The sequence below is a fragment of the Amblyomma mixtum genome, chromosome 5 (assembly GCF_055824585.1).
Source record: "Amblyomma mixtum isolate Tamu chromosome 5, ASM5582458v1, whole genome shotgun sequence".
Taxonomy (NCBI): domain Eukaryota; kingdom Metazoa; phylum Arthropoda; class Arachnida; order Ixodida; family Ixodidae; genus Amblyomma; species Amblyomma mixtum.
Genome location: NC_143016.1, coordinates 51,659,105 through 51,686,968, shown reverse-complemented (window position 1 = coordinate 51,686,968; position 27,864 = coordinate 51,659,105). Strand labels below are relative to the sequence as shown.

General features: G+C 44.8%; 1 protein-coding gene across 1 annotated transcript; it reads right to left on the bottom strand.

The window, feature by feature from the left end:
* Positions 1 to 651: 651 nt before the first annotated feature.
* On the bottom strand, positions 652 to 27,864 carry LOC149342135 (cuticle protein 10.9-like). Its single transcript, XM_089542116.1, has 3 exons — positions 27,733 to 27,864; positions 3,291 to 3,356; positions 652 to 1,754 (listed from the first exon to the last, which is right to left on the bottom strand). Exons 2-3 carry the CDS (start codon positions 3,324 to 3,326, stop codon positions 1,494 to 1,496), a joined length of 297 nt encoding a protein of 98 aa, XP_089398242.1. The 5' UTR covers positions 3,327 to 3,356; positions 27,733 to 27,864; the 3' UTR covers positions 652 to 1,493.

Genomic DNA, 27,864 nt, shown 5'->3' with positions numbered 1-27,864 from the left:
CTTTCTAAGTGTGTTTCGCTGCTCATACCAGACAATTTAGGACAAAAGCGGTTTTGAACAGGAAAGAGCTTATGAACGCAACTTTTTCATATATTGTAAGGTTTCACTATAAAAATCACTGTATCCGCCGATTTCTTGTCTAGAGGCTTGAATATTTTTGCTATTAACGTTTTTGCTATCGTCAGAACCGTTCCCCAATAGTTTTATATGGAATTTTTAACTGCTCTATGCGAACGATAAAAAAACTTTAAAACAAACAAAATTGCTACACATCGTGTGAATGGATCATTATTTTCAATATTTCCATGATGGTACATTGCAATTTTTCAGTATTCAAAGTTTTTGTCCCAGAATGTTGGACATGTTTCACCGTGGCACTAGTAATAGCGCAGTTGTTAGTCTAAGCAACGCTTTTCTAATGCAAGAAACAAGTGATCTCTCAGACAGTGCTTAAAATTAATACAGGTGCTGGCTACAGCTTGGTTGAACATGGGCGCAGCCGTAAGCCTTTAAGTTATCGTTCCAGCACCACAGTATAACAGTAGCTCCTGCTGTTCACAGCACTGGTGCCTCCAAAAGCACCGATAGGTGCTGATGATAGCAGCCTGTCTGCAAGCAACGACAGTCACGGTTAGGTTTTTTTTCCGCAACTTGAATTACATGAAATTTATTCAGCTTAGGTGACAAATATCGTAGGAAAACTTTGTTTCACAATTTTCAAACAAAAATCCTTTTCAATTTCGCAATATCTTGCTGCATCCGCTCAAGGCGGCAGGTGAGCAAAAAAAAGCGTTAAGTTGCACTGAAAGGTAATTCCGGAGGGGTGAGCTTGCTGAAAGTTACGAGGGAGCTTTGCGATGAGTTTGATTAGTTAGAGGAAGGGCATGAAGCACGGAAGGGAGAGGGAAATACCGAAGTTATCTGCCTACAGACACTTAACATCTAAACCTTTGTGAATGTGACTTTTTTCAAGACAAATGAAGCACTAAAAAAAAAGAACTAAGCTTACTGGTCGAGTTGCAGGCAATATTAGGGGAATGCACTGAATCATACACAGACGGACAGAAGTGCCTTGTAAAGTAACACTTCTGAAAGCAACCGTGGCCTAAAGACTGGAGATTAAAGAAAAAATAGCGAAAGACGAGGCGACTATTTTTAGACAGCAGCACTAAACTAGGTTTGTAACAATACGGGACTATAACGATGTAAATAAGTAGAATAACGGACAGCATATTACTTTTTTGTATGCGAACGTAAAGAGTAGCGTGAACGGAAAGAGCGAGATCATTTGTAAGAGACTTAAATATGTTAGAAGCGATAATTTAGAGGAGAGGAACTCAAACAATATAAAGACCGCCAAGGTACCGTCATCAGTAGCGAGAGAAAGACGATGGGTGTTAGACGAAGACGAAGAGTTCGTTCGCGGCGGTATGCACTCGACTCTGAGCGGTGTTTTTTCGCTGGTGCGCTGGTGTTCCTTTATTGCGGCGAGCCTACGAGGCGGGCACTGGGTTGGAGTAGAAGGCGTCGGCCGGGGCGCTGGGCGCGGTTCCGGGTTCGTTGGTGGACACGCTGGCGCGGAAGCCACCGGCGTCGGCAACGTAGTCCACGCGGCGGTAGACGCCGAAGGCGTCGGTGTAGCCGTAGGAGCCCGTGCGCGAGTTGGTCTCGTCGCTGGTCTCCTCGTGGTAGTGGTGGGAGCCCTCCACGGGGTTGACCGCGTCGTAGCCGAAGTGGTACGGCTGCGCCGGCTCCTGCGTGTTCACGATGGATAGGGAACTGGTTAGATTCCATCAAAGTTCAAGTGGCTATAGGGGAGATGCCGTATTTTACAACTATTTATTTCCCTGCATGTTGTTTTGCCTTTTTGTTATTGGTCAGCCGTGTCTTTGATCACGGAGCCACAAACTACATTGATTCCTGGATATGAATTGTGACGTCACATATGAAGCTTCCAGTGATGAACGGAAAAAAGAATGCATTTGGCACTGAATCATCGTAATGTACTTTCACGGAATGCATTTCTGCTAAGCGCACCTTTAAAATGTTTTTTTTTCTTTAATTAAGCAGCTCCTGTGGCGGTTACACAAACACAGCCCAAAGGAACGTGGACACAGGATGGTGCTGCTCTACGAGACATACAGTCGCGAGCAAAAAAGATCAGCACAATGACTATATTAGAGCAGCGATACTCGCACAGCACGGCTGGCGCGGCGTAGTGCTTTGCAGAACACATATGTCATTTTTGTTATCAGCGTGTTCGACTTTCCTGTGTCTCTTACAAAATTTTCTTTAGACAGTCTATATACTGTCCATAGACATCTGTCTGTAAAGTCTATAGGCTCTCTATAGACAAATCCTAGAGAGGTCATAGGCAATACAAATGCTATAGACAGCTCTATACACAATCTATAGATTTATGGCCATACACTTTTAGTAGACTTGTCTATAGAGTGGCTATGGATAATGACTGCACAAAAGTAATATCTATAGGCGGGAAATAGTCAATAAGAAGTCTATAGACTCTCTATAAACTATTTTTATAAAGAATTACTGCAAGGATTGTTTTTCGTTGTACGGCACACCGGGAGCGACTGCAGGCTACTTTATTTCTGCTTTCAAATTTGTGACCCCGAGCTGTATGAAGCTGCGGGTAATGCCAAAATCGGTACCGAAGCGTCGTTAACCTTACGTATGCAATAGAACTCCATGGTAATTGTATAACTTGAATTAAGTAGGTGGCAACGCGATCTTTTAAACTGTTTTTGACAACGGGTTACTCATCCTTCAACTCGTATACGTTTCCAGGAGATGAGACCTATTTTAAAGCTTCTGACCACAGCAATGAAAACTTTGGGCATAGAAATTATATATTCATAAATCACTCGGTGCACGACCTTTAAAGGTATGCCTCCTCACAGATTTTTCTAAGGTGTGCTCGGAATGCAGATACAGAAAAACAGTGCCGGAAAGTTGCGTGTAACCACGGCTGCGCTAAAAAGTGGTGCACCTTACTATACAGGCAAAACAGCGGCACATTTCTGGCTTATAAGCAGAGTATTTGAAAGTGGGACGTTATAGAACAACGCATATTTAGCTGTTATTATTCCTCCTCTGCTTGGGCCTGCCATTTGCTTTTATACTGCGGTTTGACTTACGGACGCGATGCCGTATTTTAATCGATTGTTTTCTTTCGTTTGCAATTTAAAAGTGTAAACATAGTGGCGATAACAATGCAGGGATAACTCATTTACTACGCTGCAGCGGAAGTGACTTTTCTATGTACTTACGAAGACGGGTGCCCCCGTGTAAATCAGCTGCGACATGGCGTAGGCCACGAGGCTCAGGAACACGAGCTGCGAGAAAAAATTTTAGCAATGTGTTAGCAAAAATTCCGGTAAACGCATCAGCACGATCACGTGCTCTTGCAGCCTTTGTGAATCGCCATATTCTGATAATGTGATATGCGTTTGTAAGTAGGTACATGAATACTTTTACTCTTGTGACCTATGTCTTGCTTAATTAGCTCTTGGATGGACAACATGTACATTTACGGTGCTATTTTAGCAGCAGCACTTTAAAAAGAAAGAGTGAAGCCTTACAAAAACTAATGGTTGTTGCATGGTTGGTGCATGATGAAGTGAACGCTGGCGAAACAAGGAACCTGACAAGAAAGGGACACCACATGCGCATGCGGTGCGCATTTGGTGTCCCTTTCTTGTTAGTGTTCTTGTTGCGCCAGCGTTCATTTCTTCAGTAATGGTCACCATTATGTCTGTGATTAAAACACCTAATAATTTGTGTTGTACGGAGAGAAACGGTATAGCTAGACTCTCGAAAATATATTGTGCATGCATGGCAGCAGTGCTGAAAAATATAATAAATACGAGTGATGAGTTGAAGGTGATAAGGGCCATTGAGGGGGAAAAAAAATTAAAGACGCAGTTTAATTCCTCAGGGGCCAGAACTGTCAGCACGATTTCACGCCCTTAATGAGGGGAAAAAAGAGATAAGAATGCATGGTTTAATTTCAGCTGTTATGCATTGTATCGAGTAAACAATGAGGTAGCCCTTGACAAAAAGCGCGTTCGAGCGCCCGTAATAGAAAATTCTGATAAGGTATCGAGGTGGCAAAGTGCTCAACTCTGCCTTACAAGGGCATTGGAAAAAAAAAAGTGAGTTTCGAGATTCCAAAAAATTATTGCGCTACTGAACGGTGGCGACCGGTGCTGAAGTGTGCCTCCTGAAGGGAGCCCTGGACGACATAGGTACGGAACCAAAGGGTTAACTTAAAGGAAACAAAATTCAAAATGGTCTTGGTCTATCAAAACAGGAGGGTTTACATAAAAAGAAAATATCCTCTTCCACCGAATACCCCTACCAAATTTGAAGAGCACATAATCAGTCGACTGCAAACTAACACTCTGCCCAATGTATACTTAATCAGTGAATGGTACCCAGACACATACGATTCGTCCTGCCCTTCTGTGGAGCAGTTGACACACTCTTTCACACAGTTTTGGAATGAAAAAAAGAAGACTTGGACAGCAACCCCTATTCGACATATGAGCGCTGGGAGGCAACCCTTCATAGCCGCAGTCCCCGTGGCCAGAAATAATTGTTTGAGAGTGGCCAGATAATGATAGTGACCAATGGGTTTTCCTACCGAACCCACCGAATATTTATGTTTTTAATAAATGTTTTTCCTTCTCCTCCTCTACTGCCCTGCAGTAGAAACCGTCATCTCTAGAAACTCTGTTTAGGATCGATGCCTGAAATGCAGTGTTTTAAATAATAGGAAAGGAAGCCAGCACAGAGTCTGCAGAAAAAATATGCACGTGAATACTAACCGCTGTCAGAATTAAGGCGCTGCAATTATGTTTTCAAGCAGTTATTTAGGATGTCATGTATATCACAGATTGTAAAACTGGTTTAGTTTGGTTTATGGTGGTTTAACGTCCCAAAGCGACTTAGGCTATGAGGGACGCCGTAGTGAAGGGCTCAGGAAATTTCGACCACCTGGGGTTCTTTGACATGCACTGACATCGCACAGTACACGGGCCTCTAGAATTTCGCCTCCATTGAAATTCAACCGCCGCGGCCGGGATCGAACCCGCGTTTTTCGGGTCAGCAGTCGAGTGCCATAACCACTGAGCCACCGCGGCGGCCACAAATTGTAAAATTCAAAGCCAATGAAGCTGTTGATTTTTCACTCTGAAAATGAGTACTAAGCAATTCATCTGGTCAATAACCGTAGGCTTCTCTTTTGCCGTCCCTACGAATAGCTATTTTTAAAAAGACGCCCAAACTTAAGTGGCGTTATTTCGATCCGCACTATTACTGAAAGTGTTTGAAGCACTGTTGGCTGCTCTTAGTCGCGCGTCACCTTCCCCTTGATTTTGTCTGTTTTTAAGGGATGCTACTCGTATGACTTCCATGAAGATAAACGGAGCTGTGGGTCTGGCCTCTTCAGTGCTATTTTAAGAAAACCATTTTGGACAGGCTCTATGCAATGTTCTATTATGCCAGATATTGCATTCACATCTCGAGACTGTTTCGTTACTTCAGTAAACTCTTGTTCAATAACTAGCGTTTCTTCAAAACCGTTAGCAGATGAACTGATTCGATCGTTAATACTTTGCGGCAGAACTGTCTCCGTGAACATATGGTCATTAAAAAGGAGGTTGATTAAGATTTCATTACCTGCTTGCTTTAAACAATACTTTCTTTTTTTATCGCAAACATCTCAACAATTGTGTCAATTTACATTTCTGGGAGCCATTCTAAGGTTTGATATAAACGCCTGTAAGCGAATACATAGTTTGGCTACTAAGATGTTAATGTGGCTTGTTAAGGAATGAAAGATGCGAAGCGGAAAGTTTAGGTCCTTGTTATTAAACTTAAACGAGCTTTCACGGAGTAGTACTTAATCTAAGCCTATTCTAGCGAATGTCTGCTTCTAAAGCCTCTAACTGAACTTTAACATAACGTGACTGACCACCAGCACCTTTCTAGGTCCTTCCTGGTTAAATAAAACAATGCGACGAAGGGGTACGGACACCGTTCGCTGAAAATCAAAATCTCCGCTGTCACATCACGGTCGGAGCGTCGAACGTCACGGGCGCTTCAACAGACAGGCAGCACTGGTTTGTGGTAGATCGCAAGCGGGTCGTCGTTCTCGCCGTTGCCGTAGCGGACATCTTGCGGAGAAGCCGTCGTTTGAGCACTCACCTTTCCAAGCATTGTGTGCGGTGTGGTTGTCTCACGTTCACTGCACCAGATAACTGTGTCGTGGGAGGCCCGCCAAACGGGCTTTTATACCCTCGTAATGGCTCCCCAATGCCGTCGCCTCTCTCGAAGACGACGCGTTGCCGTGAATACGCCATCAATATTCCGCGCATCCGGTGTGCCACTTGTTCCCTTGACTTAATTTGCTCTTCGGGAGAAGCACCTGCTTTGAGGATTACAGGCAGCCTTGCCCGGGGGATGGGGGGAGATTCGGCTGCATTAATGGGCCCTGTGATTCCTAGATCCTTTTCTTTGTTTCTCTTTCACTCTCTCTCTCTCATGCGCACATACACGCACAAACTCTCTCTCTCTCTATTTCTATCTGGCAGAGACGAGACAAGGAGAGAACCCTGGCAGCATCCTCCACCGTCGCCGCCGAGGCGCAGGTCAATTGTTATGTGCGCGTTGTCACGACCGCGATCTTGCGCAACGAAGTGAACTCCCTCCCGTCCCTTCTTCCGAGAGTGCGCCCTTTTATCTCGACCTGCCGTTCCGCAACTTTTCCGGACGGTATAGTACGCTGAGCTTAGCGCCGCCGGAGCTGTATCGGGAGTGGAGACCCCCTTCGCGTCGCCACCGCCGTTGTCTCCGCCTGCTTGTTCTGCCGCTTTCACCCCGCGCAGGAGTGTAGTAGTACGTGCCCGGCCAGCGATAAAACGAAACGCTGTCGTTGTCGAGAGACCGAAGATTCGTGCATGTATACTAAAATACGCGTTGCCCTCCCCGGCCTCCTCTCACGGGAAACGCCCGAAGGAACCTGCCGGATGCAGTGTCGTTACCTTCTATGGACCCTCGCGATCTTGATGACCTGACGATGAAAGCCGAGCTGCAAAACGAGGAGAAAACGTTCGCCTGAATGTCTTTCGTGAAAGAACGAAGCGGATTCCTTGTCTGTGCCGCTTAGAATGCGTAGCCGGTTGTTCGAACTCTGCATTTTATTCGTCAATAAACAAGCATAACAGGCGTGGCTGCCTTTACTTTTTATCTTTTTATCTTTCACGGAGGTTGCGAGGAGCTTTTCTGAAAAGTTACTCATTTAGTAATGCTGAGCAATAAGATACTAAGTTTCCAAACCATTGAACAAATATGCTGCAGGAATTTTGTTAAAGTGGGGCGCCTTGACATGATTTACAATAGCTGCCACAACCTCTCTCTCTCTCTCTCTCTCTCTCCCTCTGGGCTCGAAGAGGCATATAAGTTCAAGGATACATGCGACAGACAGGTCGGAGGGGCACAGAGTTATCCGTTTCTGTATATGCGAACCGAAGTCTGCATTAGAAGACTTGTCTTATTTTCAGTTTAGATTCTTGATTATCACCTCTGAAGGAAAGAGCCAGTTGGGAAACTAACTTCCGCCTCTAACCCCTTCGCAACGAGAGGCTTACGTTGGCTGTTCCGCGAAGTATGAAAGTAAATGATGCAACTAAGTGACCGCTTATCGACAGCACTAATCATAGAGAAGAGGGTCTACACTTGTAATCGGCTTGTAATAAATCATTGCCAGCAACCGCAACATGTCCACAGACGGATCTTCCATTCCAGCGTAATAGTACGTTGCGGAGCTGTGAATTATTGCGGTGGGGATCACTAATTCATCGAAGGAATCTCCATGGGAGATGTTGCTATATGCGCATTACTGTTTCAAAAAGTAACATGTACCAAGCGCGTGCGGGCTGCGTAACTATTCCGCTGCTGCTTAGTTGTGCTATGCCCATGCGATGAAAATATCCGATTAAAGATCGGATAAAAGTGTTAGTGAACCACCAGCGTTTCCTCGTCGCTGGCTACATTAAAGAACTAAGCATTCGTTCGAGTAGGATTCACTTCACAAAAGCAGAAAGATCCTTGGCTAGAGTTCTTCCACAACGTATTTATTTGCAAAGCTTACAATGATAGTTAGAATTTTTTTATTTTAGCCTTACAGTGCATCAGCGAGAAGGTATCATTCCTTCCATGTAAAAGAAATGAGCTGCAGAAAAGACGGGTTTAAAGTGTAATTTTTTTATAAAAACCACATAAAATTGCAATAGGTTGTCCCAGGTAGCTGTATTCATAATGCTTATTAAAATTTCCGGTTTTGGTTTGTTGTGCTCATTTGGATTTATATTGCATACTGGTTGTGCTTACGCATACCGTATCATAGACAGTAAATCAGTAGAAAGTAAGTTAAAATAACCTCGTGACCTGTTAATGCATCAGTATGCCCGTCACAGTGTTACTGCCAGATTTTTTGGCTGGCGTTGTGTGCCCCTAACAGGTGTTTTCTGCATTTACTTGCTTGAATGTTTTGGAAAATGCTATGAAAAAGTTTTACAATGCCATATGCATTTGCAAGCATGAACGAAAGCTACTATCTTAAAGCTCGGTTCGGTCGTGATTCGCTGGTCGTGGACTAAGCATGTACTGTAACGGCATACATTTAATTTATTTGCTATAAAAATCTCCTTTCCTGCAATTAATTTCTTTGCTATAAGACTCAGTTAAGTGTCGCTTTAGGTGTTGCGCACTTCTTTATACTTTACTGGGGAACTTTGACCTCATTAGACCTTACTGTCTTTAGTCACAGCTCCCTCTATCGCCTGTGAAAGAAAAATAAAATTTCAGTGTCAACGCCAAATCTACAATGAACAATGAATATCGGATATATTTGCAGGATCAAAACATCACGCAAAACGCAGATCACTGCTATCAATGCCCGATAAAAATATTGCAAGTGATATTACGTGCCAAGCCCGAAAAATTTTGACACCTTTCTGTTGGCAAATTGGGTGGAATTTGTCGCCGTCTCCGGTTTATTTATGGTCTAAAAGTTTTCGCGGTTTTTCTCGTCTGGAATCGCATCGCAAGCAAATATTTTCAAAGGATAGTACTCACAGACGAACGCCACTGGCTTTATTTTAGCAAAAATTTTCATACAAATTTAACCACATCGTTCTTGGAACCATGCAAATGAGTTTTCTTCAAATACCACAAGGATAACGGAGTTAACATGTCTGGCCCCCGAATTCGAAGGTGAGTCGTGTGTAACGATATGCGCTCCCCGTTGCAAAGTACCTCACCAAAAGGCGACCAGCAAAAGCAATGGAAACATCTTGCAACACTTCTTTTGAGCGCTAGCTGTTAATTAGGGTGAAAGCGTTGTAGTGTTCGTTGCCAAAAAGTGCCCGTGACCACGTGACCAATATGTGCCCATAGCCGGTGCCTTGCACCTTGTACTTAGGTAGTCATTATTAGGCCAGCAAACAAGCGCTTCGTGATTAGGCTGACCAGCAGACTAACGTACATGAAAAACAGGCGAATAAACTTTATTACATTGTGTTGTACTGTGTTGTTTTAGTGTATTTAATGCATTATATTATATTCTACCGTAACCTGTTGTACTGTATTGTATTGTAATCAGATACAGCCAAATGCTTTGAAACGCTCTTCAAGAAAACATCCTCAAATGACTGCCCGACGTGGCATACCGCGTGCCTGCGCAGTAGCAGCCACAGTAATTATGATAAAGCGTCCAGATGTGACATGGTACATGGGTTACGCTGCGGGAGGGCTATGGATGTAGCCGAGGCGGAGCATCACGCTCCGGACTCTTTACGCACGTGGAAGGCAAGAGGTAGAAACGTCCGGCGCGGCGAACAGGGTACGGATTCTGCCAGGACGCTGCCCGCAAAGGGGCTGCACGACAAAATGATCAAACCCATACCCACACGTTTTCCACACCAATGGAGCACTGACTGTAACCCTGCAGAAACTAACGCAAACGTCACCCACTTATGCGTGTCCGCAGCATTCAAAGCAAATGCAGCAACTGGTAAACAACAATTTCTACAAGCAACGCTCATCGTTTCCATTTTCGATGGTGTAATCCTCACTGACTTTTTTAAAGATCAGTTCATATGATGCCGAGCTATTGTTGGCTGCACACTGTTAGACAAGCGTCATAACTTCAAAGCATCGTTAGTCACCAGCTCCATGTGAAAGACAAGACTGACGTGAAGCAAGGTGACAAAGAAGCAAAGCGTTATTTTGAAAGACAAAATTGCGGAAAGATATGTCCCTAGAGGTTGTGAATATTGCGTAACGCAGGTATTCTAACTACATGCACGCTGTTTCGAATCCTTTTCTCGGATCAGTGCTTGAAGTAATGCCCCTACCAACACGGTTTTCACCCGTTAAGGGGTACCATTCTTTCGCCTCCGTTTGTGCCGTCACGCGTGAATAAATCGCTCAGCATACACTGCCCACCTGTCACTGTGTATGCTGCAGACAAACAAGAAGTCACCTGGAATGTACCTAAGATAAACCTCGCAGTTCTCGCGTCAGCGCTTCGGTGCCGTCGCTTTAACCTGTCTGACGGCATGTTGGCGGGAAGCTAAAAAAAAAATAGAAAAATGGGCAACTCAAAAAGTGTGCTTTACGCAAGCTGTGTTTCTGTGAAACTTTGCAGCAGTTACGAAAACGTCCAGAACTTATCGCAGCACCTTGAGGCTCTGGCAAGAAACATGCGGCCGGTGCAAGCGAGCGGTGGTCTCCCAGCACCGCCGAGGCGTGACGATAGAGGCTTGCGCGGCGGCACCCAGCGAAGCACACGGCGGGCGGTCCAGCTCAGGCGCCGCTTCTCGGTCCTCCGTTGTTCAGCGTCACGACGTGAGCCTTGATTTCCGATGCCGGGATTATTTGCCTTCGCCCGTTGGATGGGGGCGGCCCAGACGCTACGCTCAACGACTGCGCACGCCACTGGGTCGTATACACAAATTATCGTGGCGCGGAAAGGAAGCGAGCTTACACAGCTCTGCGCACACCTGGTGTCATCAGTATACTGCTGGAGCCAGCGCTTCCAGCAGTCGTCCATTTGCATCGCTATGCTTGGCAACAGTGCTTCGAATACAGAGCAGCGCGCCTGATGAATGAGGGCGTCCCAGCACTGTATACACGAAAGAGTGCTCCTTTTGCCATCCGAATAGGTAGGTTCGTGCACTGGCCCCCCATATTCATCTCAGAGCACGACAGGGTCTAAAGAGCCCCAACAAAACAAAATTTGGTTACAATGAAGAACTGCGGACGCAAGAAACGCCTCATTTGGCAGGGAGTACTAAATAAACATATCCGATCGGACTGTGAGGACGATAAATGTAAAACGTGTGGGACGAGAGGAACCTTCGACCATATAATTTCGGAGTGCGCTTACTCCCCAGGCAGGGCGCAAAACATTAGGAGTAGGGAAGCATGGGAAACCTTGTTGCGGAGCTCGGACCCTGAGCTCCAACTCACCGCCGTCCAACTGGCAGATGAGGCCGCCGGCGAAACCAACCCGGCCAGCATCGAATGCGACCATCCCGTGCGGCTGGGCCGCTCCTAAGTCCCCTCCCCCGTAAAGGGGGCTGAGACAGAGCGGCCCAGGCGGTGTGGTCCTTATCTTCAATAAAACTGTTGGACAATAAAAGTTTTCCACAACAACACAACATTGGCAGGGAGACATCACGGACGGGAGTGTTCCAAAGTAGTGACTTGTAACTTGGTGATGAGGCAGCAGTGGAGCTCTCCGGATAATTTAATCCACCTGGGGTTCTTTATCGTGAACCTGGGGTTCTTTATCTGGGGTTCTTTATTTTGGTAGCAGTGGTTGCGGAAAGCGGACCCTACAGATACTAATTCCTGTCAACTGCTTCATTCAGGAAATCGGCGACTTGGACGTTGGACGGAATCTGCATGCGATCTGATCCCTCGACAACCACCGCTCGTGCACAGCTACCTGCCTGGTCATCAGGACCAGCCTGCTGCGCCTGACACCTACCGGCCAAGCCTACTATAAGTGGACGCATCACGCATCGCTTCTCGTCATTTTGGCAGCAGTGGTTGCGGAAAGCGGACCCTACAGACACTAATTCCTGTCAACTGCTTCATTCAGGTTGGTGTATCATTATTTGGTTCGCATTGTTAAAGTATTGACCTAATCTTCTGCTGCTTCCACTGCTGCCTAAACTGACTTTAGGAGTGATTGAACCATGCCGTCTTGTGCCGAGCTTGCAAAAGAAATTCAGTCGCTGCGGGATGAAATGGCTGCGATGAAAGAAACCCTAGCCACGTTCACTGATCAGTACGAAACAGTGAAAAAAAACAACGAATCCCTCACCGAAGAAAACGAAGCACTGAAAGAAAAAAACGAACAACTTACACAACGCTTGTCTGATCTTGAGCAATACTCACGCCTAAATAACATCGAGGTAAAAGGTGTCCCAGCGACGCAAGGTGAAAGCTGCGTATCGATTGTTCAAGGCATTGGTGACAAAATTGGCTGTCCTGTCAACCCCTGTGACCTCGACACTGCACATCGCGTTCCTGCCAAAACAGACACCAATATTATCGCGCGGTTCCTATCAAGAGACAAGAAAATTGAGTTCTGTGCTAAAGCAAGGAAGGCTAGGTTGTCCACAGCAGATATCGGGTTCCCACAAAGCTCGGAAGGCCCACTGTATGTGAATGACCATCTGACTCCAGAACGAAAACGACTTTTTGGGCGTGCACGCGAGCTCAAAAAGGAAAAGCAGTGGAAGTACCTGTGGACCGATAACTGCACAATCAAAGCCAGGAAAGCTGATAAGAGCAAGGTCTATCGTATATCGTGTGTTGCAGACCTTGCCATCTTCACGTAGGCGCTTACAGCTGTTCTGTCATCTATCACATTCGCATGAGCGTTTATTCTTACCATCAAGCAAAATCTATATTCCAAGACAAACAGGTTTCACTATCATTACTGCATCTTAACATCCGGAGCATACGCAAACATTATGATGACCTTGTAACATTACTTACTTTATTAGACCACTCCTTTTCCTTCATCTGTCTGTCTGAGACATGGTTATCGCAAAATGATGGAAACTTATACGGGCTGACAAACTATGTCTCAGAATACTGCAATCGTGACAGTTGTCGTGGTGGTGGTTCTGCCATGTTTATCAGATGTGACCTGATCTATACTCGTCGCCACGATATTTCATTTAACGCACTTCCCTGCGAATCCATTTGGCTAGAATTTGAGCACTCTGTGCTGGTATTGAATAACCGCAATACTATAGTTGCCTGCATTTACCGTTCACCGTCGTCTTCTTATATCGAGTTTTGTTCGCAGTTGCAAATAATCTTTAATACCTTGGCACATGAAAACAAGAACATAATAGTGTGGGGCGACATAAATATCACTATTCTCAACCCTAGCAGCTCATGCTGTTCTGAATATGTACAATGTATGCTGAACTTTGGCATTTCTTCTTTAATTCTTTCTCCTACTCGATCAGACATAGCTGGCTCGAATACATTATTTATTTATTTATTTATTTATTTATTTATTTATTTATTTATTTATTTATTTATTTATTTATCTTTTACCCACAGCGCCATTTGGCATTACAGTGGGGGGGGGGGGGTTGATACAGCAACACAGCACATAAATGCAGGTAAATACAAAAAAAGAGAAACAGCAGCCCAAGCATTCACAAAGTAAGCAAAGAACAAAATTGACGCAATGCGCATCTATGTACAGAATTTGTACATCTATGTACATTAATTTATCACATACTGACCAATACGGATGTTGATTACACAGCAGGAGTAATTGACTGCTCAATTACTGATCATAATCCCATTTTTGTATGTCTAGGTTCAAAAAACAAAAAAACCCGTGAATAGTTATAACAAAGCATCATTTAACTACGAACAATTTGTCGAACTTATTCGCCGGATCGATTGGAATTCTGAGTTGGAGGAGGAATGCCCAAGTAAAGCGTTCGAACAATTCTCAAATAAAATTGCCACATGCATTGAAGAATGCCCCACATATACTACTTCTGTGCGGTGGTTTCAAACACCGAGAAATCCTTGGATTACTAACTCACTGATCCGTTCTATCAATAAAAAAAAATAATCTCCGCAAAAAGCTTAAAACCCAGCCTTTTAACAATGCTTTGAAATCTCGGTTTAAAAAATTTTCCAATACACTTTCGGCGGTACTGAAACTTGCTAAGCGTAATTATTATCAAGATCGCGTTCTAAAAAATGGCAACGACACTCGACGCAATTGGCAACTTATTAAGCAATTTCTTAACAGTGATAGTCGTGAAACGTGTCTCACAAAGATAAGATATGAAAATGCAACATATAATAACCCTAGTGACATTGCCAGTGCCTTTAGCCAGCACTTTAACTTTTCCCACTCTTTACAGGACGTAACCACTTTACCTTCCTTGCCACGTTGCTCCCGCTCTTTTTACTTACGTCCTACGTCAACGGAAGAAGTCCATCAAGTCATTAAATCTCTCAAAACAACCGGTGCAGGATTAGATTCGATTCATCCTTCTAAAGTTAAGCTCATTTCAGAAGACATATCCCCAGTTCTCACCATAATAATTAACAAAATGTTCATAGCAGGTGTGTTTCCAGATTGTCTGAAGACTGGTAAAATTATCCCAATTTTTAAGGCAGTTGATCGTAACTACATCAATAATTACCGTCCCATTTGCATTCTCCCTTTTTTCAGCAAAGTAATTGAGAAGCTTTTTTGCACGCGTATAATGAACTACCTTACTACATTTAAACTTTTATCTCCTCAACAGTTTGGCTTCAGACAGGGTTATTCTACCGAACTAGCACTGATAAATTTCATTGAAAATGCCAAACAAGCCATTGATAATGGCTAAATTGTAGGAGCAATCTTCATCGATCTAACAAAAGGTTTTGACTCAATTAACCACCGCATACTTGTTCATAAGCTAGAATCTTTTGGTATTTCCGGTCCAAGTCTTCAGTTCATATGCAGTTATTTAAATAATCGATCACAAGTTATTGCTATAAACGACACTTTTTCTACCTCTCAGATTATAAACCAAGGTGTTCCGCAGGGATCAATACTGGGACCGTTACTGTTCTTAGTATTCATTAATGATCTACCTATCGCACTAAACCACATAAAATGCGTAATATATGCGGACGATACAACCATTTATACTTCAGACAACTCCACCATCACACTTCAGCATAAACTTAACATAGACCTAAATAATATCAGCCAGTGGTGCAAAAATAACATGCTGCAAATGAACCCCAAAAAAACAACTTTCATGCTATTTCACTCTCCTATAAGAATCATAAATATTCCACCATTACTAACACTTGATAGCATGCATGCACTGCATATTTCCGAATCTTTCAGATTCCTTGGGGTCACTTTAGATAAGCACTTGAAGTTTCATCTCCATGTTCAATCACTCATGCATAAGGTTTCCTTCGGCATTCATATCATAATCAAAACACGTGCATACTTTCAACCGCACATCTTACGTTCATTATATTATGCATATATCCACAGTCACCTTAGCAACTGTTTGTCCTGCTGGGGAAATACATATTTCACTCGCATTGAAAGACTTCAGCGCCTTCAGAATCAGGCCATCAGGCTCATGTCATTCAGTTCATTCCTAACACACTCTTTACCACTTTATCATAGCTTGCGCATACTTCCACTCCAACAGTTATTCGCTGTGAAATTATCCATCATTATCTACAAGGTAATTAATAATCATGCTCATATTGATGGCTTTCCTGATCAGCTTATAAATACTAATTCTACTAGGTTTCAACAGCGTAATAATCTTCTGCTACCTAAAGTGAGGACTAATTATGGAAAATTTACCACAATATTTGCCGGCATATCCTGTTGGAATACTTTGCCATGTGAAATTAAAGAGTCGTTTACTGTTCACTCATTTCATCACCGCATTAAAGAGTACTTAATTAATTTCCTGTGTAGTTCACATGCCTAAACAATAGTAATCCTTGTTTAAAGTCTCATTTTCTTTGCATTGTTTCAAAGTTGTTGCTGTATATACTTTTTGTTCCGTTTCTCACACATAACATTGTAAATTTTTTTTGTAGATTGTTTATTTATGCTAATTGATACACTGCCTTCCATTCTTTGCAATTTTACCCCACTTGATTTGTTCTAGGAGGTCCCCCCGACAGTCGTGTACTATGGGACCTCCTTCTGTACTGATTTTATTGTATTTGTATTACTATGTGCGTTTTAAATAAACTTTAAACTTGAAACTTGAACTTGATACCACACACTACGCGGGTCTTTAGCATTTCGCCTCCATCGAAATGCTACCGCCGCGGCAGGGATCCAACCCGCGTTTTTCGGGTCAGCAGCCCAGCACTATAACTATAGCCGAGCTTCATATATGTAATAATAATACACAAAACATGTCTTGTTCAAAAATTCTTGTTCAAAAGATGTCTTGTTCAAAAATTCAAGAGCGCAAATGTTTTTGTTTTTTTTTGTAGTGGACATGAAAGCATAGGAAATGAACAAATGTATTGCATCAGGTAAATTTGGGACTCTTAACACTATGCATTTTGAGCTATTTTTGGGGCCCCGCCGCGGTGGCTCAGAGGTTACGGCGCTCAACTGCTGACCCGAAAAACGCGGGTTCGATACCGGCCGCGGCGGCCGAATTTCTTTGGAGGAGAAATTCTAGAGGCGCGTGTACTGTGCGATGTCAGTGCACGTTAAAGAACCCCAGGTGGTCGAAATTTCCGGAGCCCTTCACTACGGCGTCCCTCATAGCCTTAGTTGCTTCGGGACGTTAAACCCCAATAAACCAAACCAAACCAAACTAATTCTGAGCATTGCGTTGCGCAGAATTATAAGAGGTGTTTTCCCACGCGTTCTAGCCTGTTAAAAGCATGAATTTATTACGCGACATTTCATAACTTCAATGAATCAGCAAGAGTAGATCTGTACATTCAGGCCGCAATGAAACGCGAACACGCATATGGTGTACTTTTCTGCTTTGCGGCTGAATATTTGCTTACAACCGGTTCATGAATACATGATTCGGTCGGCCCTTTACCCAGAAATATGGATCAGGCTTGTTGTATACTGGAGCTGAAATTTTTGTTTAGTTCACAGGCGCTGTTCGTGTTGCATTGCGGCCTGATTGTACAGGTGCACCAAAAGTAAAACGGAGCCCGCGAGCTCTGGATGAAATGGTAAAACTGCATGCCAGTGCGCTCTATCAGCAGATGCGCAGCAAAGAGCCGGAGTGCGTCGGCAAATCCGGAAGACCCACCTCGATGCCTGATGCTCGAATTATCGCCGTCACGAGCGAAGCCGCACCGCTGCCATCAATGCCCACCAAGAGCGCTTTCAGTGCTTCATGCAAGCGTTTGTTTGCCCGCATCTGCAGAAAAGCTGGCCATCGGCGGCGTGCGCTTTCTGCGTCGCCAGGAATGCCACCATTTTCAGTATGCGTGATTGCCGTGTTTCGCGCTTCACTCGGCGGCGAGTTGATTGCGCTATAAAGTATGAACGCTTCTGCATCGGTTTCGCAAGTGCGGTATGAAATAAGGAATAGCATGCATATGTTGGTTCCGTTTTCTTTATGATATGAATGCTGAACTGGACAGTAATTGAGGCAATTGAAGACCACTTGCTTCAGCACAGATTGGCTTTCTTAGACTTGGGAAAACAAAGTTAAACAAATCTCCATAGAAAATAAGGTTGTCTCTCTTCGAGTCGTCCTCGATCGGTTATATTTTGAGCATGTATTTATATCATAAATACAACGCAGCCATACATGCATGTTATTGTTTTTTTCATGTGTTCCCTAGAGCCAAGCGAAATTACAGCCGCACTTGGCAAACTCGCCGCGAAGTGAAGTGCAAACCGCGTCGGTCACGCAGACTGAAAATGGTGGCATTCCTGACGAAGCAGAAAGCGCACGCGCCTAAGGCATGCTTTCCTGCACGATGCGGGCGAACACTAAACCCTTGCTTGAAGCATTGCAAGCGCTTCTGGCAAGCAGTGGCCGCATTTGTTTATCCAGTCCCGGACTACTTGCTGGCAGGTCTCGGCTTCCGCTCGGACAGGAAAAGCGTCATGGTCACATGACCTACTTGCCATAGGCTGCTTTCGAACACGGCGCCAGAGTCGGGCTCCCCCTCGGTTACCGTACAAGGACGCTGTCATCTGCTAGCAGACGATGCAAGCCACGGCCACTACGACGCCGAAGCAACGCCGTGCGCTCGATCATGATACTGAGTCGATTTAAAGACTGTACTGTCAGCTTAGCGTAGGTGCATTACAGAACTCAGCTTCGGAGGTATGCTCGCCGCTACTGCTTGCGGCGAAGTTCGCACAAAGTAGCCCAACTCGTTGCGGAAAGGCGGATAGTCGAAAGCCTCCGCAAAAATGTTGACAACAAGCTCTATAGCTGCTCCAGTATACGAGTGGTTCACCTGCGATGCTTTCAGGTAAGCGTACAGACAGCATGTGGCAAAACAAGCGAACAAGAACCTCTTGACGACACGGGCAAACAATACGCGCTCGCAGCTCCGAACGCGCGTCCGTGTGCGGTGGATTTCAAGAAAATAAACGAAGATGCAAGAACAAAAAGTCTTGCGATGGCTCAGAGAGGAGCTACGGAGCTCATGTGAAGGTTTAACGCATGATATCGACCTCCAGGGACACGAAAAGCACTCAAAATGCACACGGAGTCTAACTTAATATGGCTGCCAGCGCGGCGAGCAGCTATCGTCTGCTGCCTTCTCAGCAGCCCCAAGGAGCCCGCGGGCTGCCATAGGCTAAAAACGAACGCGTTGCTATGGCGATGCAAGCAGGTGGGCGGAGCTTTCGGGCTGCCCGAGAAAAACAAATACCGGACTCGAGTCCGCAAGTAGTCCCGGACAGTCCGGGACTGAAAAACAAATGCGCCCAGTGATGGTAGCAGCGTGGCTTCTCTCGACCCGACGATAAGGCGAGCATCGGATCGTCGAGACTAGATGGGCCAGCCTGATGTGAAGACGCGCCCTCGTTCTTTGCTGAGCATCTACTGATAGAGCGCGCTGGCATGCGGTTTTTCGCAGTTCGTCCACCGCTCGCCTGCTCCGTTTTACTTTCGGTGCACCTGTGCATTCCTTTTGCATACCTTTTGCTTTCACTTGCCAAAACAACATAATAAATAAGCTCAATACGGTTGCAGCGTGGCTTAGCCGTGGCGTATCGTGGATTGAACCAATCACTAACTAATAAAAAAAGCAGCATGGAATCGTAAAAAAAAAACGTTTATTATTTTGAAACAAACTTAGGCCGATTTTAAAAAAAAATTATTTTACTCAGTGACACCGTTTGCCACATTGTCACCTCCACACCAAAGCCAATGATTGCTGTTATCAAGACCGGATTGTGCCTGGCATTTAAACGTCGGCGGGATAAACTTCCGCCACTCTAAGTTCCAACACTACAGCAAATTCTATTGGTATTGCATCAGTGTAATGCAGCCTTTGCCAGATCATTATCAGCTACCTGCGCGTAAGTGACCTCTAGTATCTTGCAGAGGTGACAGCAATGTACGTTTCGCCATGCATACAGGAGCAACTTGCGCGCAATACTAAATGTCGGCATGAGCGTTTCAACATGGACGTTGAAAGGCTTCAGTCTGACCGAGCTACCGGTGAGACACATTCCATTCCTCAATGTCATCGAGTCACCTCTTTTAAAATAAGGCTGGACTTTCTGTGCACTGCTCTGCGACGCTGACATCATTTCTACGGATGTGCTTCGGAGGAGGAATGATGACATTTCGTACAATGTAGCCTTCGCTCTAACCTTCGCATGCTGCGCCCTCGGATAAGTGACGAAACACGGCATGATGGGACAAAAATTTCTGAATTTTCTTTTTCTGTCATTTATCGCTCAAAACCTAAGCGGACAAACCTGCTATAGTCCAGAGATATTCAGACCAGCATGCTATTCTGGAGCATAGTTCTATTGCAACAAAAGACTAAGGATAGAGAGAAATGAGGACGCGCAAGTTCTGTTTATGTCCAGCTCTGCCTCCTCCTATTGTCTTCAGATGAGCTACAGCTGAGTAATAACGTACAGGCCAAGTTTCGACGTTAACAAACTATTCTGGAGCCTCTCATCTTTTCACAACACACGAGGATCATGTACAATCTCAAGTAGACTCGGGTATTAAGCATCTGAACAGGCAAATGTGTCTCCACTCAAATATTCCTTAGGATGCACACCGTGTGATGTACGAACCTCAAACCCTTGTCGTCTTATAGACTTCCTCGGAGGGTGTGATATGTAGAACTTGCACAAGACCATTTTTCTGGTACACGTTCTCGGCTCAGTGGGCAGAGCCGCCTGGTAGCCGCATCGAACAGAGAAGCCACCGAAGTTTTTGTTATAACTTTAAGGCAGCTTTCAGTGCGGACGATTTTTTTTACGTGCGTACGCATGATGTATAATCCCTCCATATTGAATTGCTTTGTGTTGAGTACCATGCTGGACTTGTGGCAGCATGGTGCCGCTAGCGTTTATGCAGCATGTGACCATTTATAAAAGTTTACGGCACATTTCATCTGAAAACACGGTGCCTTCGTTATCTTTATACAAGAAGTGTAATGTCATAGAAAGCTTGAGTTTATCTGTGGAATATGAGACTAAAGGAACACCACGTTATATTCACATGTCGCACTGAACGCGTTCGCAATCAAGTTAATCAAGAAAGTGAATAACAATCTCGAAACCGGAAGAAATGCCGGATGTCTCTAGACAGTTTGCTCGTGATCGAAGTATGTCCTATATGTATGGCGAGCTTTAAAAGCTCGCCTGTAGCTAGTACTTCCATTCGAGAGCATCTGGCACATTGGCAAATGGCACATTGGCAAGTAACCGGTAGCATTTCGTAAAGAAGTAACAAACGCGTGTGTCACCTTACCGCTTCACTCTGACCGGTGCTGGTTGGTAAGGCATATTTTTTCATTAAGCATAGTTTTATGTTTAATGTCGCTCAAGAACCAACACGCTGGCCTTTTGCTTGATACCGGGAGCATCGCTGTGGACTGAAAATGTTGTAGAGGTTTAATTATTTATTCTGATGTGCCCGCTAACGTCCATCGGCTGTTTACAGTGGTGCACGAGAAAATAACAATGAAAAGAATAAAACAAGAAGGAGAAATGTGCAATTAAAGCAATGCATAGGACTATAACGACAATAAATGGTACAAAATAGGAGTCAAAATGCGTTATAGTCTCAGCGAGCACATTAGCTTTCGCCTTAAAGATTTAAAATCGTGATGAAATATATCAAGACCACATGATGTCTTGGCATGTGCGTACACATCACTCCTACAACGCGGCTTATTTTGAAAGGTGACACATCAAAAACGCGGCTTTGTTGTACGGACCGTCCAGGTAGCTGAAGCTTGATCGAAGATGCTAGCTGCATGCAGCTAATATGTCCACGTAACTACTTGAAGAGGAGAACAAGGCGCCGCGCCTGTCGTCTAGTGTCGGCTAGTACCAGAGATCGTAGGACAGCCCTGAAATCGTTTCGGGTAGTAGATAAGCATGCCGCAGGGTCCAAGGCGTTGCTCACAAGCCACGTTTGCACGTTTTCGAGGGTTTTCGGCAGATGCGATTCTTTTTCTTCCTGTTGCGTTGCGATCACCCGCCACATGACAGACACTAGTTCTTAATAGGTACCCTTCATTACCGGCTTTTTTGCTCCCTCATTCATGAAAGTTTCGGCTTTCTGCGATTGATTTGTTTGCATATTACAAGAAAATTTTTCTTCTCCTTATTATAAGTTTAGCTAAGTAAATGCAGTTGTGTAATGCACTTTTTTCATTCGGACACTCCACGGCTTTCCCAAGCGTTCCTGCGCTGACCTCTAAACATCTGCTGTTTTCCTGCCTTCCTGTTGCCCCTCCAAACAGTAATAGGTTTCTCCTCCAGCACGTGTATATCCGTGCGACCTCCGAACTATGACCGTTGCGGAACGAGCTGGCCGTGACTAACGCCAGGCACGTTTAAACGGTAACAAAGACAACGTTGTACCCAAGACAAGGACATCCGCTTGGCACACCAGTGAGCGTGGCAAAACGTCAGTGAGGCGTCCCGTTGTACGTTATCCCTCACTCAAAACGCGATGCTCTACAAGTCAAACAACGCGACGCACGCATCGACTTTGAAGGCGGCGGTTGTTTGAACTGCAGCGGCGGGCGCAAGATGGCGATGGAGAGAGCGAAGGCACGACGCGCGGAAGAGAGTAGGCGAGCGTTGTTCCTGTGACCAGGTCATCCCGTGACGCAATCGTGGAGGTGTTGGCCGAAGGGGGAAAGAGGAGGGGCGAAGGGAGGAAAGTGAAACGGCTGTGGCGCAGATGCCCGGGCTCCTTCTTCTCCGGAAGAAACCATCGTCGTCGCGGCCGTTCCTCCGCCACCTGCTGCGTCGGGCACGGGCAAGAGTTCGCTGTCGATAAACCTGTAGCGGGGCGGCCTGTCACACGCCCTCTTGACGAACCGGCGCGGTCCGGAACAGCTGGTCTATCCCGAATCACTCTGTCGCTCTCAGCGACGGACATGAGGTGCCACGGTGGCAAGGGCACGTTGTGTTGGAATATTTGTTCTTCCGCCATCCTCACGCGTCAGAGAGAAGCGCCAAGGCGCCTCGAAGCGTTGGCGACACGAGCAGTCCGACACCGCCCGCATGTGTCTCCGACACTGCGCTGAAAGCCGATCGTGCTCGACCACACGCTGGTTGTCGCCCGCAGCGATCAGCGGTCACCGGAAGGGTTGGGGGTGTTTGCGAATCGTTCTCACTACGAGCTCCGTATGATTGAAAGCGCTGAGTTTAAAGAGGAAGGAGCGCCAGAGAAGAAGGCAGAGAAGGACTACAGACGCAGCCCTGTTTTCCATGCGAAAAGGTATACAACACGGGTTGAGAAATACCAACCCGATCATTGCAACATCAGCCGTCACTTGCGACAGCATAGTAAGATAAAATTATTCGATTCATTTCTGTTTTTTTAACTTAGCGCGGCATGTCATTCTGCTTTCATTTACAACTATTTCTAAGGGAACAGATGGCCAAACATATGAAAGGGCCGCTGCAGAGTTGAGTAATTGTTGGTCTTGGCTTAAAACTAGGGGTGCTCAGTGAATTGTGTTTCTTTCACTTCATTTTTTTACTAATCTATATATATAGAACAAAATGCTGTTGCATTGCAATGAAAGTTTGCGTTTTTCTCTGTCAGAGAAGTGCCAGACCCACCTTAAAGTCAGCACCTCGGGCTATCGGCTTTCTGCCAGTTTCTAAATATGTAATAATTAAATAAATGCACAAGGTTTCGGGCTCAGTGAAACTGAACGAAAGGACTGCGCCATTTGTGTCTCCAGCACCCACCTAAGTTCGTCTACGGTGGCAAGCAGGGAATTGAACGCCTTAGGCTGGTGTACATCATCACTGTATTATGGGCTGTACCCAAATTCAAACGCTTCTGGGAACTAGGGTACCCAGAACTTTTATTTTATTGCCGATGTTTTCGATTCAATTACTTAAGAAAAATTAGAGCCTAGAAGGAAAACCTGTGCTGGAAGTTGTGTTAATTAGTCGGTTTGAAAATGGACATGCAAATATGCAGAAAAGTACTTGTATGATTCATTTTTCCGTCGTCACGCATTCTACCCAGAACTGATCACATACAAAAAGGTTGGTACGCCTAGGCCATAAGTGACTGCTCCTTCAAATCATTCTTGTACAGAACTTGTACAAATTAGAATCCCCTTTCGAAAGCAGACACTACTACTGCTGACAACAGTCACTTTAAATAATAGTTAATTCAACTTTTTTACTTTGGATCACTATGACCACCTTTCCTGATGAACACCGCCTTCTGTTGTCTAAAGGGAAAGGCAAAATAAAGATTGACAGTTACAGGGGTCACTAGAAAGGTGAATGCCATACACAACGCAAAACTGCTGCACGAATATCAAAGCAACTATGCGGAAATGGCACAGGCATTCGATATGACCCCCTAAAGCAGAATAAGGAACATTTACTGCACCCAAGCTCGTAAAACTGCTGTGCAGCACGTCAAGAAAAGGAATGGAAAAACACAGAGTAAGGGTTTCAGGCGAGTGGAAGAAAAATAAGTTTAGAAAAACGGCAGCGAAGTAGCCGCAGGCAACGCCAACAGGGTCGACGGCACCGTAGAGAGTACATAAGCAAGGCGACACGGAAAGGATTACAAAGGTCACGAGAACAGACTCTGCCTCGGGCGATATCCACCACTGCACAGGAAGAGCTCCTAAAGGCAGAAAAGCAAGCTGCCACTGCCCCAGGCTATAGCCTGGAATGGCCGTAGTGTGTGGAGATGACTTTACTTCGAACTAGGGTGGGGATAAGGCGAATATTAACGTAGCTTAAGCGTAACACTGACTCCATTAGTTTAAAATGGCGTACCTGTATTCTGATTGGACATACTCCGAGCTCCGCAGTCTTTGAGCGTGAGTATTATGTCGCAATTGTCAGCAACTGTTTAAGGTACTTCACTGAATTTTTGAGGTACATTTGAAGGGCTTTCGTTATGATGCTTTTTCTGTGCAGTCTAGAAAAAAAATATGAAACTTGTGTACGTTCTTTTAAATGAGCAAGATTTGTGCATTGTTACTTTGTAAAAGCGATCTTTCAAATTATTAATGCGTTAGCACTACGAACATCTGTACAAGCGGTAATGGCGTCCGCCATCACGCCTGGCCATATCGGATATAACGAACGCAGTGTACTACCTGCGGTATAAGGAGCTTCGGTGTGTCATCTCGAATATAACGAACTGTAATGTGTTAACCTCAGATATAAAGAGCCTAAGTGAATCAACTCAGATATAACGATGTTTAATGTGCCAATCTCTTATATAATGAAAGTTTTGCTGCTAACGTTTTCAAATGATACACCGAGGATCACCTACTAGTTTTTCTTTTTTTTTGCTTAGAATAAAATTATGACCCCATCCAGGTTTACTGACGTACTGTCTTCAAAAGGCTTCTCCGTGGTGCAACGAAATGACTTCATAAGTTAGAATAATCTCTACTGCACAACCAGAACGCAACTGAAACAAAATTCTATGCCTTCTTCATTAGTAGAATTTCTCATTTTCTTAAAACTTCGACTAATACAATGGGATCATTCGTGTGAGTTCTTCATTTGGGCAAAAATACTTTTAAGCCACAATATTTTCTAAGCGATTTGAAGAAAGAAATGAGGTGATTTGTTCCACACAGTTCATTCCATCGAAGCTTGCCTTGCGTTGTTTGCTACACCTGCATTTAACGTTGCGACGTTTAGGTCGTATGCGTAAGTAATATAAATTTTCCCACATTTTATACAGACCGCACGCGGTGCAGTAACATTTGATGATTGGCGGTACGTGTGCTTCACCGTGCTTCTCAAATGTGAGCCATCCGGCGCTCAAGAGAGGGCACATGTCTTTGAAATTTCTCCGAAAAGTTTGTGAGATAAGTCGCTTTACATGAACTGTAGTGGCTGCCGATGCAAAGGCATCATGGAATGCGTAAACCACGGCAGAAGAAGATGCGGCGGGATACTAACGAAGTGTCAGTAATAATGACAAAAACAATAAATATTCAACAGGACTGCCATAGTGGTCCCTATTCATCTTAGCTGATTGTGCGTCGAAGATGACCTGTTTTGTTTTTATCTCTGCCATAAAAATATTCCCCCAAGAATTTCACGCATTTATCCATTTTTCCAAGGTTCGGGGATTGAGTTAAGTGCTCATGGAATAGCACGTAGTGCCTCTTTGCCAAATCGTGTTTAAGCCTAGAGGAGCTCTTTCGAGTTTATGAGAATTGGAGTGCGAGGTATGTCGAGAAGAGATTCCAAATCTCGCCATTCGAATAGAGGTTGGAAGAGTTTCAGCCATTTAATATGGTGGAATATTCCTGTTTTGCAGCTCTGCCCTGCAGCATTTCTTATTCGTGCGCATTGCAGAGACACTTCTCCTGTGCTCGCACTTTACGCCAGCATTGCTGTTGTAGAAAGCCAGCGCTTAAATAAATAAAAACTAAATTATACATCAAGTGGGCGTTCTATTGCGGCTATCTTTATAGGCCTGTTTTTACTTTTTTTGCAAAGCACAACCAAGGTGAGCAGAATCGGCGTACGGAGAGTGAACCTAGGAAACGCGACTGCACACGCCCAGAACGTTTCAGGTCATGGTCAAGAATCGAGGTACTCTGAATTCCGGTTTCGAAATGCGAATGGAAAATATTCCAATCTTGAGAGAGGCACGGTTGGAGAGCGTGAAGAGAGGGAAGACGATGTTTAGTATTACAGCTCCTCTCTTACAGCGTGGAGGACCGTTTGAACGACATGTCGAAGTCTTGCTGGTGAAATCTGTTCAGCTCGTCAATGGGTCCCTAATGAAAGACGGTATTCGTCAGTAACATATTCATTAAGGCAGCAGCGTTACTGGATCTATTACGAGGACATCTGGCGACTTGTGTTAGTGGGCGTACTCGGAGATTGTGCAGAAAATCCAGCGATGGCATGAAAAATAGGGTGGCGTCATCAAGTGGCCGTAGCACGCAGACAACAAGACGAGCATCGCCATTTCAGGCAATCATATGCATGTCGTTCGTCCCACTAGCCGACGTCATTGTGGCGCTACCTTTCCCGATTGCATTCGTACCAAAATTATGACGCAATCGCTTTTCATAGAGCGTTCTGGGTGATGACATAGGATTTATCGTTTCCCATGGCTTGCATGTTAAGTTGATGGCTGGCTTGCGACAGGAATTCGTGCCGACAACATTTGCACCTTGAATTGTATGCCTTCGCGGTTGAGGTGTCCACCGAGATGTGAGACAGTTACTGGGCCATTTCCTTTCCCCAAGAAGAGTTTATTATCAAAATTGTGGTGCAACTGGTCGTCGTACAGCGCTCCGGGTGGTGTAATACGAGCGCGCGCGTGTGTGGCTTGTTGGGTGTCAGTGCACCCAGAGACAACAATGCTTTTGCATTCCCACACGTAGACAGTGTAAATTTTCTCAGCCGAATTTTATAATGAGGTAAATGCGATTGCGAACACTATTGTTATTTCAAGGTGATTCGTCGATGCATTTTTGTATTCTGTCTTTTTCAATGCCTCCAAGTGTTGGAATTCAGCTCTGACCACTATTAGGGACCATTCGCTAAAGTATACTAACTTGTTCTCCTGCCTAAACTTTTGTGCGACACTACACACTACATGAAATTCTTGGGGTACATGTACTCATAATAATTTTAGTCTTTTGCAATCCATTTGGCAGTTAGAAGGCAATTTAGGCTATTTCCAGCGAATCTCCGCTAAAGTATAGCGAGCAGCTGAATTGGCTCTAGTTTCACAGCATACTTCGGCATTCATTCATTCATTCATTCATTCATTCATTCATTCATTCATTCATTCATTCATTCATTCATTCATTCATTCATCAGTCTTTTGTATCGTTTCTTGCGGTTGCGACAGTTGGAGTTAAGCTAACCCTAAATATTACGGTGGCCATTCGTCAAAGTATGCCAAGGTGTGTCACCTTACTCACCTTTCGCAAGGCACGAGACAGCGCATAGCATGTAGCGACAGCCGCCAGCAGAATACGGAAGAATGCGGCGCACGATAGCGAACAGCAGCGGCCAGAGGCGAGCCCCGCTGCCAGGCATTCCGAGAAGCGGTG